Below are 16,919 nucleotides of genomic sequence, written 5' to 3'. Positions count from 1 at the left end.
TGTGTAGGAAGTATTAAAAGAAGATTTTTTAGTAATTTGTTTGTTGTGCATCTCTTACCTATTAAAAAGTTGGGCATCATATCACATTTTGCTTTATCAAATAATAATGAAAATTTTCATTTAAACAAAATCCAAATTAGGCATCATATCACATTTATAGCATTTATTTTTATCAACAATGATAAGAAGTTTCATTTGAAAAAAAACAAATTAAATATCATATCACTATTATGACATTTACTTATATGAACAATGATGACAAGTATCATTTAAACAAAAACCCAATGTAGACACTAAGCTATCATATTAGATCATGATAAGGACAAAACAACAACTCACACACAATGATCCAACAAATATTCTCTTTTACTAAAATACCACACTATGTAAATGTCTGACTTTTAAATATCAACCACCATATTATTAATCTTCACTTTGCACTCCCATGCTCTCCCCGTTAAAGAGAGTTTTGTTAAAAAATTAACCAAAATACTGATTCCTACCCAAAAAAGCCAAACTAGGGTCTTAGCCAAAAGACTCATCTGGGGTCTTGTACAAGGTACCCTTTTGTCATTTTACAACTTTTCAATAAAAAGTGGCGAGCAAGGCTTCCCAGGATAATATGCACCAGGAATGATGTCATGTTGTATTGCCAAGTTGCACCTAACTTGAACCATGATAACAAGAACATAATACTAGTGGCACACATGTAGAACATGTATTGCCTCTAATCACAAGGGCAACTGGTAGGATGGGAGGTCTTGTTAGCACCCTGCAGGGTGGTCGACGTTGTCCTATTCACAAATCTTGCAAGCACATCAGCTGTCCAGTGAGCCAAATAAGTGGTGTTGTGGCCGACTTGCATGTCCTTGTGAAACAGAAAGCATGGAATTCGGCCTCGCTCAGGATAGGGGCAATCAGGTCCCTCTGTGTCCCTGTAGGTGCCCTCGTGATTCATCCCCGACCAGCTTGCAAGCCAATGATATATGTACTGCCCAACGCCCGCTCCTTCCAGCCATCCCTTGGGGAACATCTCCATCACGCTACTCCCCTTTGATAGGAACATCATATTTGTTAGTTGAGCCCCATGAGCTGTAGCCAGGATGTCTGTTGTACTCATCGCACTCACCTGCCAATGCCATCAAATTCAATCCATTACCTATAATCAAATTCCATAGAAACCATTAAAATATCAAACAAGAAACAAAATTTATAAGGTCAAGATTTAGAGTTTGTGAATGAATTTCTTCAGTTGAATCTAATAGATAAGGGTCATATCTCATGATATGATAAGGAAAATAATATATTTATATTTAGTGGTAACTACACATATCTATATTTAGTGACAATTTATTTGAAGTAATAGTGAAAATCTATGTGAAGATAAATGATGTTGGAAATTGTTGAGTTGGAAATTAAAAAATCCATCTTTCATAACATTGATATAAAAAGTAGGTTTTTATAGTTTTCAAATTATTTAAAAACTAATTTAAAAGAGAATTAAGAGACTATTCTTACTTAATTTACCATGAATTAAAATATACACCATTAAAATTATTTTTTCACCTAATTAGCTATTAAATATTTAAGATTTGATACCAAAGAAAATATAAAGAAGAGATGACAAAATATTAATAAGAGAATGATTTTCTATTAATATAAGATGAGTTCAATCATTATTTGGAAACATAATAACAATGTTTAACAAAACAAAGTTTATCACATATAGGAAACATATAATTTGTTAATTTACCATGAATTAAAATATACAGCATTAAAATTATTTTTTCACCTAATTAGCTATTAAATATTTAAGATTTGATACCAAAGAAAATATAAAGAAGAGATGACAAAATATTAATAAGAGAATGATTTTCTATTAATATAAGATGAGTTCAATCATTATTTGGAAACATAATAACAATGTTTAACAAAACAAAGTTTATCACATATAGGAAACATATAATTTGTTAATGTAAACTAAGTTCTCACCATCTAATGATAAAAACATAAAAATGAAAAATAGAAAGAAATAAAATTCTTCATGCTAATTTTCCAGTGAAAATAAATTAGATATAAAAGATGTGATGTTACATTTTTCTATTTATAAATATATTAAATGTATAAAATGACTAATTTTTTTTGTTGGAGTAGGTAAAGCAAACACACAACACTCAATCGTGTTTATGAATAAGTAAGATAGAAACATACACAACAAGGAGAAATTGGAGATGATATATGTGATGTTAAAATGTGCTCTATTTGAAACAATTAAGATAGAAGCACTGAATAGTTATTGGAGATGATAAATGTAATGCTAAAATGTGATCCATTTGAAACAAGTAAGATAAAAGTACTGGATAGTATCAAAAGAGTTGAGTAGGTTACATATAGAGTATTGAATTTGCAAACAAGTTATATAAACACTTTTATTAAAGATATTGCAGAACAGTAGGAAAAAATGATTACATTGTATATTGAGAAATTTTTAAGATAAATGAGATAAAAGTTGTGAATGATTTTTTATTATTATAATTTTTCATATCATCTACAAACTTTACATATAATCTAAATAAAAAAATATTTTATCAAGTACATGGAAATTTAAAGTAATGAAAAGAATTATTTTATATGAAATTAAAGCGAGAGAAGTAAAAATCATGAAGTTTATATGTTGTTGTTCACAAATTCTGGCTCTCTATTTGGAAAAAAGAGAAATTTTATAATTGTTGGAATATTAATTCCTACTTGTCTCGGTTATAATTTTCTATGTAAAGAGTTTGTTCCTATTCTATAGGAGTGGTTTCCCTAGTTTGGTGTGTCATTGAGATATTCTCTCAACCAACAGATTGTGTGTCCAAGATAGTTTCCCTACCTTGAGACAACACTTCTTGTATATATGTAATATCATATTTGATTAATACAATACATATTCCTTTATGGAATTTTAACATGGTATTAGAGTCCGTGAGGGCCTGACCCCTCCTGGGCTGAGGAAAATAAAGAGTTTGTTTGTCGATTCATTTTTTTGGCTTGTCCATCCTAAGTACAACACTCTGTGTGAAAAGTTTGCAGCATCCGAAAATCGTTACTCTTGCATCTAATTTGATTCATATTATTGGTGGGAAATGAGTTTGGTCAACAATTCGTTACAGAAGTTGCATAGAACTATGAGGTGAGGTAGAAGTTACAATCCCAGTGCTCATGGATCTACATGTTGAGTGCGAGGTCCAAGTGTTGTATCTGAAGGAACAGTCTCCTACGTTCTACACGACATGTCCTCTTGTTCTACACTCAAAATCTGGAAATGATAGAATATGCTGACATCTCTACATGCATACGGACTGAAGAAACTGGCTACCTCAAATGGTTGGATAGTTAGGAGCGTTGATTTTTCCTGTTCATGTTGTGGATCTGCCCACAATGGCAGTGGTGCCTGATCGTGCCTATGTTTGCAGATTTGATCCACGAGGAATTCAAGGCGACATATCTGGGTGCCAAGATGGATACCAAGAAATGCTTGCTGAGGTCTCCCAGCCCTCGATACCAGTATTCTGATGGCAGGAATTTGACTGAGTCCATTGACTGGAGAGAAAAGGGAGCTATGGCTCCCGTGAAGGACCAGGGTTCATGTGGAAGTTGTTGGGTGTTCTTAACTATGGCGGCCGTTGAAGGAATCAATAAATCGTGACCAATGATTTGATTTCACTGTCCGAGAAATAACTAGTGGACTATGATACTTCTTACAACCAAGGATGCAATGGTGGCCTCATGGATTACGCTTTCGAGTTTATCATAAACAGTGGTGGACTTGACAGTGAGGAGGATTACCCCTACACGACCTATGATGGATCATGTGACACTTACAAGAAAAATGTGCATGTGGTGACAATCGATGACTATGAAGATGTGCCTGAAAACAATGAGAAATCATTGAAGAAGGCTGTGGCGAATCAATCAATTAGTGTTGTCATCGAAGCCACTGGGAGGGAGTTCCAGTTTTACGAATTTGGTGTGTTCACTAGCGCTTGCGGAACCCAGCTAGACCACGATGTGACTCTGGTGGGCTATGGGTCAGAGTCTGGCACAGACTACTGGATTGTTAAGAATTCTTGGGGAAAGAGCTGGGGAGACGAGGGATTCATCAGACTGCAGAGATAGAGAAATTTGATGCTTTGTTAATCTAAAAGTATTTTTTTTTATGTCTTGGAATCATGGATAAAATTATTGTGTCCTTATTGAGCCTAGCTAACTCAATTTAGATAAAGCTATTTTGTTAGAATTCACGACTCTAATAAATGACGATAAGTTAAGCATAGAGTTCCAAGATTTAATTGATAAAGAAAAAGATGCCCAAGATGTGAAACGAGCAGCAACAACGATTAAACGATGATGGACAATGAGGTGAAAGTGTGAGTTTGTTTGTGTTTGTGGAATAGACTCTATTATGTTGTAATGTGAATCACAGTTGTAATGTAAGCAAGTCTAGGATGTTTTGTAGTGGTCTTTGTAATGTATGTACCTGGTAACTCCAAGAGTTGGAGTTGTGTTGTAAGCCTTGTAAGGCATGTGTATCCCCATACAGTTCGTGGTAATCTAAAAACCACTTTGTATTTGCAGTGTCGGTTTGTGGTAAGCCAGAAACCACATGTAAGAGTGAAGTGGGACAGAGATTCCTGTTGGCATGGTTTAGGGTTAGCCGAGAAAACCCTTGGCCTGGTTGAGTCGGGTCTTTGGTGAGCCTTAGTGGTTGGAGTGCCCTAGTGGTAGGTTTGTAGCCCAAAGTGGCTGGAGTGCCCTAGTGGCAGGTTTGTGGCCTAGAGTGGTTGGACTGCCTTAGTGGCATATTTGTGGCCTAGAGCGGCTATGGTAAGCCTTCGTGGCTGTGTTGAGCCTTTGTGGCTGAGTTGAGCCTTGGTGGTTGTGTTTAGCCTTGGTGGCTGAGAGTCTTTGGTGGCATAGTTGAGGGTGATTCGATAAAACCCAGAGCATGGTTACAGGTAATCCGATAAAACCCATGATGGTATTGGAGGGAGAATTATAGGTACAGGTACATTTATGCAGTTATAATGGTTGAAAGAACCTTGTATGCGAAGGACATCCTATAAGACTAGAAGTTACATTGGTTGGAACCCATGCATTCTGGTGGATGGTTGCTCCTTTATATGGACATCAACATATTCTTTTATGTTTGACCACAACTAGACTTTGCAACTTGATATCGAGACAAATACTCATTAAGGGGGTGTGTTGGAATATTAATTCCTACTTGTCTCAGTTATAACTTTCTATGTAAAGAGTTTGTTCCTATTCTCTGGGAGTGGTTTCCCTAGTTTGGTGTGTAGTTGAGATATTCTCTCAACCAACAGATTGTGTGTCCAAGATAGTTTACCTATCTTGAGACAACACTTCCTGTATATATGTAATCTCATATTTGATTAATACAATTTAACAATAATATCATAATAAAAAACATTTATCTCACTTATAATCAAGAGAGACAGAAAAAAACCACTAACTAATAAACATAATCACAATTATTGAAGTAAGAGAAATACAAATCTACATTTTATATGTTACTCCTCATCAATCTTCACAATCTATGTTGAAAGAAGAATATTTTAACCATTCATTTCACTCACAATTAAGACACAAAACAAAAAAAAATATTTAATAAAGAGACATAATCACTAAACAAAGTAAATAACACCTATATTAAAGTAGTAAAGAATAATCCAAAGGACAAACATAATCACTTAATAGGTAGAAAACGTTACATCCACAAATATAACCACCTTCCAATCACTTAATAAATATAAATATATATATTATATACAGCTTGAGTAGGCCTAATGGTTAAGAGTATGTGTTTCTTCCTAAGAGGTCACAGGTTTTAGAGGGGGTAAAGTATGTATGTCTTCTTAGACTTAGCAGTCAAATCCCTACCCAAGAAGATGGGTCACTTGTCCCACAAACAAGAGAGTCTCATACACAGATTTGGGTCACTTATCCCACAAACAAGAGAGTCTTATACACAAATTTGGTGTCTAGCTTAGCTGTGACCTTAAAATTAGATAATAATATAATAATAATATATAATACTCACTACAAATTAAGTCAAAATTAAAAAAAACTAACCACAACCAAAATAATCAAAAAATCCAATCCCACATCGTTACACCCTTTAGAGCAATAAAAATCAAGTGTTAAATTCGGAGTCAAGATCAAGCCGAAGGCTCAGGTGTTTCAGGCCGAAGGCTCAGGTGTTTCAGGCTAAAGACTCAGGTGTTGGCTGAAGGCTCAGGGGCATATAGCTGGTAGAGCCAATAAGTAGGGTCGGAGGGTTCGAGTCCCCCTATGTCCATCTAATTCCTAGAAATTTCAATAAGCCGGTCCCTCTTCTCATGTGTAGCAATGTGTCTCCCATTAATAGTGGCATGTTGTTAGAGGGCCAGATGGAGGTGAGGATTGGCAGTGCGTTGTCTCTCCTATGAGGTTTCATCTGGAGTATGGCAAAGGGATGATCTTCAGTTTTGCTGTCAGGTTTGAAGGCACTTCGAAGGGTTGATTTAGCCGGAGTCCTGAAAAAGTAATATATTCATTATCCCAGCCCTCTCAGCATGAGAGCAAATGATCCCCTACGTGTCGCCGTGGGAGTGTGAGAGAGGGGTGTGATGTAGGTGGAGGAGTGACAATGCACTGTCTTATGGTGAAACCATCATCTAGGTAGGGAACGGGATGACGGCTAATGGCGTCCAACATTGGTCAGTATGTCTGGCAGTTAGTTTTTGGAGCACCAACCCAATGCTCAATTAGGGTAGGTCCAAAAATCAGTCCCATTGTTGGTCAATAAAACTGAAAGCTGGTGTTCCATTAGTGTCTTGTGTCTAGTGTCTGGTGTCCGCCACCCTGCTGGTTTTAGCTATATGAAGGAGTATGGTTTTGTTGGTCAGGAGTTAGTTTTATTGGTCAGGAGTTTTTGCCCATTTCTCTATATGATGCCAATCTATAGGAGGCATTGTCAGATTTCGTTGTGCTGAAGTCTACATCCTCTAGAAAAGATAAAAGATTGTTGGAGGGCTGAGGGATGTTTGGTTGGAAGGTGGGGTGATGGGGCACCATCAAGGCTGGCCGAAGGCTCATTTGAGCCTGCCTTGCTGGGTGATGGAGGTTTGCGGATGACCCAAACCTCATTAAAAGTCATAGAACATCCGTAGCACTCTTTAGAGTTAAATTCCAATAAACGACTAGGTTGTCCCGGAGTCAGAGTAACATAAAGCTTTAGGCTCTGCCTAGGGCTCCTAGTCAGGTTTAACTCATTCTTAGATCAAGATAACCCAAAGTCTTGCTTCCTGGAAATCGGGTATACTTTCAATGGATGGCTCTAAATTAGACCATTGGGTGGCAACTGTATACTTAGGTGCCTTGTCTGGTGTCTGGTGTCCGGCTATAATGAAGGAGTACGGTTTTGTTGGTCTGGAGTCAGTTTTATTGGTCAGGAGTTTTTGCCCATTTCTCTATATGATGCCAATCTATAGGAGGCACTATCAAATTTCGTTGTGCTGAAGTCTACTTCCTCTACAAAAGATAAAAGGTTGTTGGAGGGCTGAGGGATGTTTGGTTGGAAGGTGGGGTGATGGGGCACCATCAAGGCTGGCCAAAGGCTCATTTGAACCTGCCTTTCTGGGTGAAGGAGGTTTGCGGATGACCCAAACCTCATTTGAAAGCAAGGCAGGCCCAAATGAGCCTTCGGCCAGCCCCATCACCCCACCTTCCAACCAACATCCCCTTTATCTTTTCTAAGATGAAGAATTCAGCACCTCCAACTCTGACAGTACCTTCTAAGGATGACCAACAAAAAGTCATAGAACATCCGTAGCACTCTTTAGAGTTAAATTCCAATAAAAGACTAGGTTGTCCCTGAGTCAGAGTAACATAAAGCTTTGGGCTCTGCTTAGGGCTCCTAGTCGGGTTTAACTCATTCTTGGATCAAGATAACCCAAAGTCTTGCTTCCCGGAAATCGGGTATACTTTCAATGGATGGTTCTAAATCATACCATTGGGTGGCAACTGTATACTTAGGTGCCTTGTCTAGTGTCTGGTGTCTAGTGTCTGGTGTCCGACTATAATGAAGGAGTACGGTTTTGTTGGTCAGGAGTTTTTTCCCATTTCTCTATATGATGCCAATCTATAGGAGGCACTGTCAGATTTGGCTGTGCTGAAGTCTACATCCTCTAGAAAAGATAAAAGGTTGTTGGAGGGCTGAGGGATGTTTGGTTGGAAGGTGGGGTGATGGGGCACCATCAAGGCTGGCCGAAGGCTCATTTGAGCATGCCTTGCCAGGTGATGGAGGTTTGCGGATGACCCAAACCTCCATCACCCGGCAAGGTAGGCTCAAATGAGCCTTCGGCCAGCCTTGATGGTGCCCCATCACCCCACCTTCCAACCAAACATCCCTCAGCCCTCCAACAACCTTTTATCTTTTCTAGAGGATGTAGACTTCAGCACAGCCAATTCTGAGAATGCTTACTATAGATTGGCATCATATAGAGAAATGGGCAAAAACTCCTGACCAATAAAACTGACTCCTGACCAACAAAAATGTACTCCTTCATTATAGCCGGACACCAGACACCAAACACCAAACACCAGACAAGGCATCTAAGTATATGGTTGCCACCCAATGGTCTGATTTAGAATCATCCATTGAAAGTATACCCGATTTCCGGGAAGCAAGACTTTGGGTTATCTTAATCCAAGAATGAGTTAAACCTGACTAGGAGCCCTAAGCAGAGCCCAAAGCTTTATGTTACTCTAACTCAGGGACAACCTAGTCTTTTATTGGAATTTAACTCTAAAGAGTGCTACGAATGTTCTATGACTGTTTCAAATGAGGTTTTGGTCATCCGCAAACCTCCATCACCCGGCAAGGTAGGCTCAAATGAGCCTTCGGCCAGCCTTGATGGTGCCCCATCACCCCACCTTCCAACCAAACATCCCTTAGCCCTCCAACAACCTTTTATCTTTTCTAGAGGATGTAGACTTCAGCACAGCCAAATCTAACAGTGCCTCCTATAGATTGGCATCATATAGAGAAATGGGCAAAAACTCCTGACCAATAAAACTAACTCCTGACCAACAAAACCATACTCTTTCATTATAGCTGGATACCAGACACCAGACAAGGCACCTAAGTATACAGTTGCCACCCAATGGTCTGATTTAGCACCATCCATTGAAAGTATACCCGGTTTCCGGGAAGCAAGACTTTGGGTTATCTTGATCCAAGAATGAGTTAAACCCGACTAGGAGCCCTAAGCAGAGCCCAAAGCTTTATGTTACTCTGACTCAGGGACAACCTAGTCTTTTATTTGAATTTAACTCTAAAGAGTGCTACGGGTGTTCTATGACTTTTTTGGCCCCTCTAACAACATGCCACTATTAATGGGAGACACATTGCTACACATGAGAAGAGGGACCGGCTTATTGAAATTTCCAGGAATCAGATGGACATAGGGGGACTTGAACCCTCCGACCCTACTTATTGGCTCTACCAGCTATATGCCATTGAGCCTTGCCGGGTGATGGAGGTTTGCGAATGACCAAAACCTCATTTGAAAGCAAGGCAAGCTCAAATGAGCCTTCGGCCAGCCTTGATGGTGCCCCATCACCCCACCTTCCAACCAAACATCCCTCAGCCCTCCAACAACGTTTTATCTTTTCTAGAGGATGTAGACTTCAGCACAGCCAAATCTGACAGTGCCTCCTAAAGATTGGCATCATATATATAAATGGGCAAAAACTCCTGAACAATAAAACTAACTCCTGACCAACAAAACCGTACTCCTTCATTATAGCTGAAACCAGCAGGGCGGCGGACACCAGACACCAGACACAAGACACTAATGGAACACCAGCTGTCAGTTTTACTGACCAACAATGGGACTGATTTTTGGACCTACCCTAATTGAGCGTTGGGTCGGTGCTCCAAAAACTAACTGTCAGACATACTGACCAACGTCGGACACCATTAGCCTTCATCCCGTTCCCTACCTAGATGATGGTTTCACAGGAAGACAACGCACTGTCACTCCTCCACCTACATCCACCCCTCTCTCACACTCCCACGGCGACACGCAGGGGCTCATTTGCTCTCATGCTGAGAGGGCTGGGATAATGAATGGATTACTTTTCCGGGACTCTGGCTAAATCAACCCTTCGAAGTGCCTTCAAACCTGACAGCAAATACTGAAGATCATCCCTTTGCCATACTCCAGATGAAACCTCACAAGAGAGACAGTGCACTGCCAATCCTCACCTCCATCTGGCCCCTCTAACAACATGCCACTATTAATGGGAGACACATTGCTACACATGAGAAGAGGGACCAGCTTATTGAAATTTCCAGGAATCAGATGGACATAGGGGGACTCAAACCCTCCGACCCTATTTATTGGCTCTACCAGCTATAAACCCCTGAGCCTTCAGCCAATACCTGAGCCTGCGGCCTGAAACACTTGAGCCTTTGGCCTGATCTTGACTCCGAATTTAACACCTAATTTTTATTACTCTAAAGGGTTTAACGATGTGGGATTGGATTTTTTTCCACGAAAGATGCAAATTCCAGAATAAATACTATAAATTACCAATCATTCGTTTTTCCAATCAACAACGGGTGGATTAATCAGGCATAAACGCATACTCCACAAGCAATACTTTGAAAGAATCTGAAGTGTATTCATCCACGAAATCGAGGATGGGAGATCCGTTTTTTATAGGGAGATTTGCGGATGACCCAAACCTCTATGGATGGGCCAAATTGGATAGGAATGATCATAAGTTTGCTATTGTAGACTCTCGTTTCACAAGAAAGCTTGTGAAACGACTCTTGATGCCTTTGATCTATGGTAAGAGTGTGATAACCATGGCAGGTGATATTCGTGAGTTTTTTGGGTCATTGCTCAATATGAAGGAATCCTACCACATTGCTCACCTTTTCCATGAATTTTGGATAAAACAATATCCTGATATAGCCAATTTAATGAGGTTAATGAACCTCATTGGGTGGTTCTGTGCATTCTCGGATAAACCAGTTAAAAAAGTCATATAAGCCATCAAACAACAAATCAAAAGAAAAAAGTAAGAAAAAAGTAAAAGAAAAAAAAAGTAAGAAAAAAGTAAGTGATGTTTACCAATCAAGGGTTGGTCATCCTTAGAAGGCACTGTGAGAGTTGGAGGTGCTGAATTCTTCATCTTAGAAAAGATAAAGGGGATGTTGGTTGGAAGGTGGGGTGATGGGGCTGGCCAAAGGCTCATTTGGGCCTGCCTTGCCGGGTGATGGAGGTTTGCGAATGACCCAAACCTCATTTGAAAGCAAGACAGGCCCAAATGAGCCTTCGGCCAGCCCCATCACCCCACCTTCCAACCAACATCCCCTTTATCTTTTCTAAGATGAAAAATTCAGCACCTCCAACTCTAACAGTACCTTCTAAGGATGACCAACCCTTGATTGGTAACCATCACTTACTTTTTTCTTACTTTTTTTTTCCTTTTACTTTTTTCTTACTTTTCTTTTACATTTTTTCTTACTTTTTTTTCTTTTGATTTGTTGTTCGATGGCTTCTATGACTTTTTCCCATCCATTAATCATCATGCAAATTAAAAACGAGAAGAATCTAAAGTACACAATCACTCAAAAGTCACTTGTCAATTATGTAAGAATTATGTAAAGAGGGAGCCACCAATGAAACAGTTAAAAGGATGTTCGACTGGGGCGTAATTTCCTAGCCATCAGTCCATCATTATATAAAAAGGGTGCCAGTACTACTTGGTGTCATCACCAACATAAAATCAATTAATCATAGGAAGCAGAAAAACAATCACTCTGCAATAATAATATATTGAAACTTATCGACTGCGACAGAATTTTCCTCACAGTCAATGTTGAAAAGAGTTGTCCTCACAATCAATGCAATGTTGAGATACGAACAAATAAATTTTGTAGTCTTACAAGAAGTTGATAATCTCACATACCAAAAAGTTTAAATTTTAAACCAATTAATAAACATAATAAGAATATTGTTCAAATTTGATTAGCTTCCCAGAGTTCTGGTGATAATGTTTTATTACTATTATTCTTCTATTTGGATTAAATATTCTTCTATTCAATATTTGGATTAAATATTCTTCTATTTGGATTAAATGTGGCTCAAGTTTGATTATCTTTATAAAATTGTTATAAAATTCTAGTGATAATGTTGGCAATAATGTTTTATGAGTAAACAGGATTATCATTTTTTTATATGGTTCAAATTTGATTAGCTTTATATAATTCTGATAATAATGTTTTATTAGTAAAAAGATTATCGTTCTTTTATTCAATATTTGGATTAAATATAGCCAAATTTAATTAGCTTTCAGTAATAATGTTTTATTACTAAAAATATTATCATTTTTTTATTCAATACGTAGATTAACCCAACCTAATCCAAAAAATCCATCTTCAAAATTGAAAGCTGCAATATCAATAAATTTCTACCACCTAATTCAGAAAACAAGAAAAAACCCCAAAAAAAAAAATAAAAAAAATTCCAAAAATCCATCTTCAAAATTGAAAGCTGCAATATCAATAAATTTCTGCATACCTGTTCACAGAAGCTTAGATTGGCAATATGCAAAAGTCGAAAGTTGCAGCCAACAACTCTGTGGCACTCTTTCTCAATCGTGGATGCAACTATGGATTCGTTTTTGAACGACCTTTCACCAGTTCGTGCAACGAGAGTCACGTTTATCGTTGTCTTCCCTGCGACGCTGCGCTGGGGTTGGGCCACGTTGCAGAACTTTCGCGCCTTGCAGCGAATCATGTCGAACAGGGCGATTCTCTTGTCGAGGGACATGTGGCCCAGCCCTCTTCGGTAGACCACGGCCTTCTCGAAACAAACGGGCCGCTGCTGATCACCGTAGTCGAGTTTCTCGACCACGATGGCACGATCCAGAGCAGCTCGCAACACGTTCGAAATCCAGGACCCCATGGTTTCCACCAGCTCCCCGTTGTGATAAAGCACGAACCGATCTGGGGCAACGCACCGATCGTTGCCCATCCGCCAGGCCGCCGAGACAACGAGCGCCGACATGCTGTGCCACGGGTTCATATAGTCATAGAAGTTGTCTGACACGAATGAGATTCCGGGAAGAAGAGTTGAGTTTGGGGGGAGGTATTTTGGCCAGGCGAAGCCATAAGAATTGAGGGTACCATTAGAGCGATCTCTGCCCTTAACGCACAGAATTTTTCCCTGAGATTTCTCTGAAGGGAAGTAATGGTACTCGGGATTGCCATTCTCAGATTTCCCATATATTGTGCTCATGAACCACGTACGATCTGGTTCTGTAGTTGGGGCCACACTTGTATCCTTCAATGGCAAGAACATCACAGATTCTCTGAGATGGTTTCCCAATTTTTCCAATTCCAGTTTCAGAGTTTCAGTTTCATGTTTTAAAGATTCAATTGTGACGCCGGTACTTTCATTGCTTTGAAATTTATCTTCTGGATCTATCACATACAGATTTTTCTTGTCGAAGTTTTGAAATTTATCTTCTAAATCTACTATGGAGAAATTTTTTTCCTTATCCACATTTCTAACTATCAAATGTGGCTCATCTTCACTGCTATTCCCATAATCATGAATTAATACATTTCGCAGGCATTTAACTGCATAGCTTTCGTTGATTCGAACCTTCGCCTTCAGAAACGAAAATCCGAGTCCAGATGTTGATTCAAAAACCCATAATTGCCCCACGCTAACCAGAACTAAAACCCCCACAACAGCATAAACTGCACAGTATTGAGGCTTATTACCAATATGACTGCGAACAGATTTCATAGTTGCAGACTTTTCAGATTCAGAACTGCACAATCGTAGGATTCCATTCTGTCTAAATCCATAAATAGAAGCTCTTCACCTAAAAAATGTTGTAATTTGTTCACTAATGAGATGAGGGGAACGTGAAATGGGAAAAACGTATGGCACCAGTGAGGACACGTGAGATTGCTTTACTCCTCCGTCATCGGTTGGTGGGCGGCACAATATCCATCACTGTTCCATTTTTTTTTTGCGCCTGATTCTCTCGGGATTCATATGATCGCCTTTATCCTGACTTCATCTGCTCGAATCTCGCGAAGTTTTTGTCTCTGGAGACGTGGAATTTCAATTGCTAGCTCACATTTTTCTCATACTTGTGCTGTTTTCCAGACACGGAATGCACTCGTGGGAAGACAGCGAAAAAGGAATGGTAGTGCTATTGGCGTGAAATGCAAGTATAATGGAACTTATCCAAACATGAGCGAACTTGGAATGGAAATGAACATAATTAGAAGGCAAACATAGAATTTGAGCATGTAATTGGGGGAACATGGCATCACATGTATTTCAAATTCAACTTTTTGAATCAACATATTTACACACTATATTCTCGGTGCTACCTACATCAATAATATGTACGAGGAATATTCGAATTTTCATTTGATTTTGCCTTTACTTCTCCAACTCCTTTTCTGTGAGCTTCCTCTATGACTTCAATAATGCTTTATATAACATGAGGTTTTCATCTTGGTCTCTTTGCACTTCATCTATGTTGTTTTCAGTGACATGACCAACTACATTCTCAACACTTCAGGTGACATGAGTTCTTCCTTCACATCTTTGGATTGTATTTAAGTTCTTCAGATACAAAGAAGGTAGGTTTCCTTGTGCTCCACACTTGAAATATGTTTTATTGAAATGTCTTCCTCTTCTTTTAAGAGATATTAATCTTCTAGGGACTTTATAGCTTCTTTTGAAGAGTTTTGAGTCACAACTTTAATGTGTGTCACTTTTGATTACATCCACTTGTTTATTCTAGGTTAGACACTATATTTCCACTACTTCTCATTCCTCCTTCTCAGGAACTTTATTGTTTTCTTGACGATATTTCTTAAGCCATTAAGGAAAGTTGATATACCTCAAAAACAAACCAAAATATAAGCATGTCATCTCATCCATATTAACTTATCAAAGGTCATTTGTGTATCTAGCAATAGCCTCACCACGTTCATCACTTTGATAAGATCTAAAGTAAAACTTATAAATTCCCAAGTGTATTCATTTTTTTTTGCCTTGGACTTCACAATTTTTACAAACATATTTAATAAATAGTCCATAAGTACTAACTACCCATTCAACTTTGCAACCATCCTTGTAGAAATTCCTTGTAGATTCAAATTGCTTATGTAATTTTATAAAACAAAAGACTTGAATCTACTCTACTCATCAGCGAAAAAAATTAATCGATCAAGAAATCACGAAGGATACAAGAGAAAGAATTCAATAACACATTACACAACGATTTCCTAGGGAAAACCACAACTAAAAACACCTGCTATCTTTATATTGCATTAGTAAAAAAATATGAGAAGATTACAATGTTTTGCTTAAGCCCGAGCAACCTCTGCACTATCTCTATCTGTCTCATTGTTTCCTAGACAAGCCTAGGCCAATACTTAACCAAATTTTGGCTTGCCTAAATCCCTATTTCTTTGGGTTGTTTCCTTGGGAATTAGCCCCCTATTAATTAGGGAAATTCCTCGATATGAATTGCGCAATCCTTATAGGCCTTCCTCTGACTGCATACACCACCTGTACATTTGAGATGATTATACAACTGATAGTACACTGCCCTTGAACTCCAGTCTCAACTAGGTAACTCTCAGATCTGACATGCACGAGTTATTTATGAGTGAACCATTAGTTAACTGGTTAAACACATGAAGCATCACCCCACTCTCTGACCTCCTACTAGTTCCTCCATCAGTTGGAACTAGTTTAACTGACCCTAACTTAGTTAAACTGAATTAATTAATTACAACCTAAAATAAACTCAACTAGGGCTCCTATAATGTAGGAGACACTCTACATGACTCAAGTTAGACCCTCAACGAATTAAATGAGTCAACTAAGTCAAATCAGCTTAGTTAACTCGTACAAGTTGTCTTGTGATGTGGAATTACAAATTTATTCCTAATTTAATTCAAGGACAAAATTAAATTAGGATTTTCTTGTGGCATTTTCAACACTCCCTCTTAACAAGAAAAGGATTATCATATACCCCAATCCCGCCTATATGGAACTCAAATTTGCCTTTTGACGATGCCTTAGTCAAAATGTCTACATCTTATTCCTCTGTAAGAATGTACTCTAGCAACATGATTCTCCTCTGCACACAATCTCGTAGATGGTAATACCATATTTTGATATGCTTGGACCGATCATCAAAAAATGGATTCTCAGAGAGTTTGATACAACTCTAATTGTCACAGTAAAGCACTATAGGATCCATTTGCTGACCAAATAATCCAACAAGGATCTTCCTCATCCAAATAACTTCATAAGTTGCTTGACTAGCAGCCATGTACTCTGCTTTTGCCAAATTGAGTGCAACTAATCTTTACTTCTTACTGTACCAAGAAATTGTTGCTGACCTTGATCTAGGTGGATATTAGTGGCCACCCACCTATTCCACTTGGACCCTCACCATTGTTTCTTTTAAGTTTCCTTAATTGTAGCACAATTTACTATTTTTGGAATTTTTTCTGGTCCTAAATTTCTGGAGCCTTTTTGAGGGACTAAAATACGTTTTTAGGGACAATAGAGACACTAGAAAAATCTCAACTCGAATTATTAATTTTTTTTTGGCCTATTCTTTGAGATCTTCGAAACGAGGTATTATAATAACCAAATGGAGATCGCATGCCAAATTTACAACCCCGGGAAGTTGATGTACCAATTTACCTAAACGAGGCCCACAATTTTGGCGCTTCATCTCCTAAGGGATGAAGCGCCAATACTGTGGGCCCTGTTTGGGTAAATTGGTACATCAACTTCCCG

At 38.5% G+C, this 16,919-nt stretch overlaps 1 protein-coding gene and 1 pseudogene across 1 annotated transcript; one reads left to right on the top strand and one right to left on the bottom strand.

The window, feature by feature from the left end:
- Positions 1-348: 348 nt before the first annotated feature.
- On the bottom strand, positions 349-14,253 carry LOC149267461 (uncharacterized). Its single transcript, XM_089398872.1, has 2 exons — positions 12,645-14,253; positions 349-1,129 (listed from the first exon to the last, which is right to left on the bottom strand). Exons 1-2 carry the CDS (start codon positions 13,878-13,880, stop codon positions 728-730), a joined length of 1,638 nt encoding a protein of 545 aa, XP_089254998.1. The 5' UTR covers positions 13,881-14,253; the 3' UTR covers positions 349-727.
- Positions 3,449-4,161, top strand: LOC149267462 (cysteine proteinase mucunain pseudogene; annotated as a pseudogene).
- Positions 14,254-16,919: the final 2,666 nt, after the last annotated feature.

The sequence above is a fragment of the Pinus tabuliformis genome, chromosome 6, assembly GCF_031772625.1.
Source record: "Pinus tabuliformis cultivar Carrire ecotype Pingquan chromosome 6, CPIR1, whole genome shotgun sequence".
NCBI classification, from domain to species: Eukaryota; Viridiplantae; Streptophyta; class Pinopsida; order Pinales; family Pinaceae; genus Pinus; species Pinus tabuliformis.
The sequence above is the reverse complement of the archived record's forward strand: the minus strand, read 5'-3'. Positions and strand labels throughout refer to the sequence as shown.

Bases quoted from the DNA above. Each gene is read 5' to 3' on its own strand.
- LOC149267461 (XM_089398872.1), bottom strand. From the start codon at position 13,880: ATGAAATCTGTTCGCAGTCATATTGGTAATAAGCCTCAATACTGTGCA. The intron at 1,130-12,644 runs GTATGCAGAAAT...TGGCATTGGCAG, and splicing joins ATCTAAGCTTCTGTGAACAG to GTGAGTGCGATGAGTACAAC.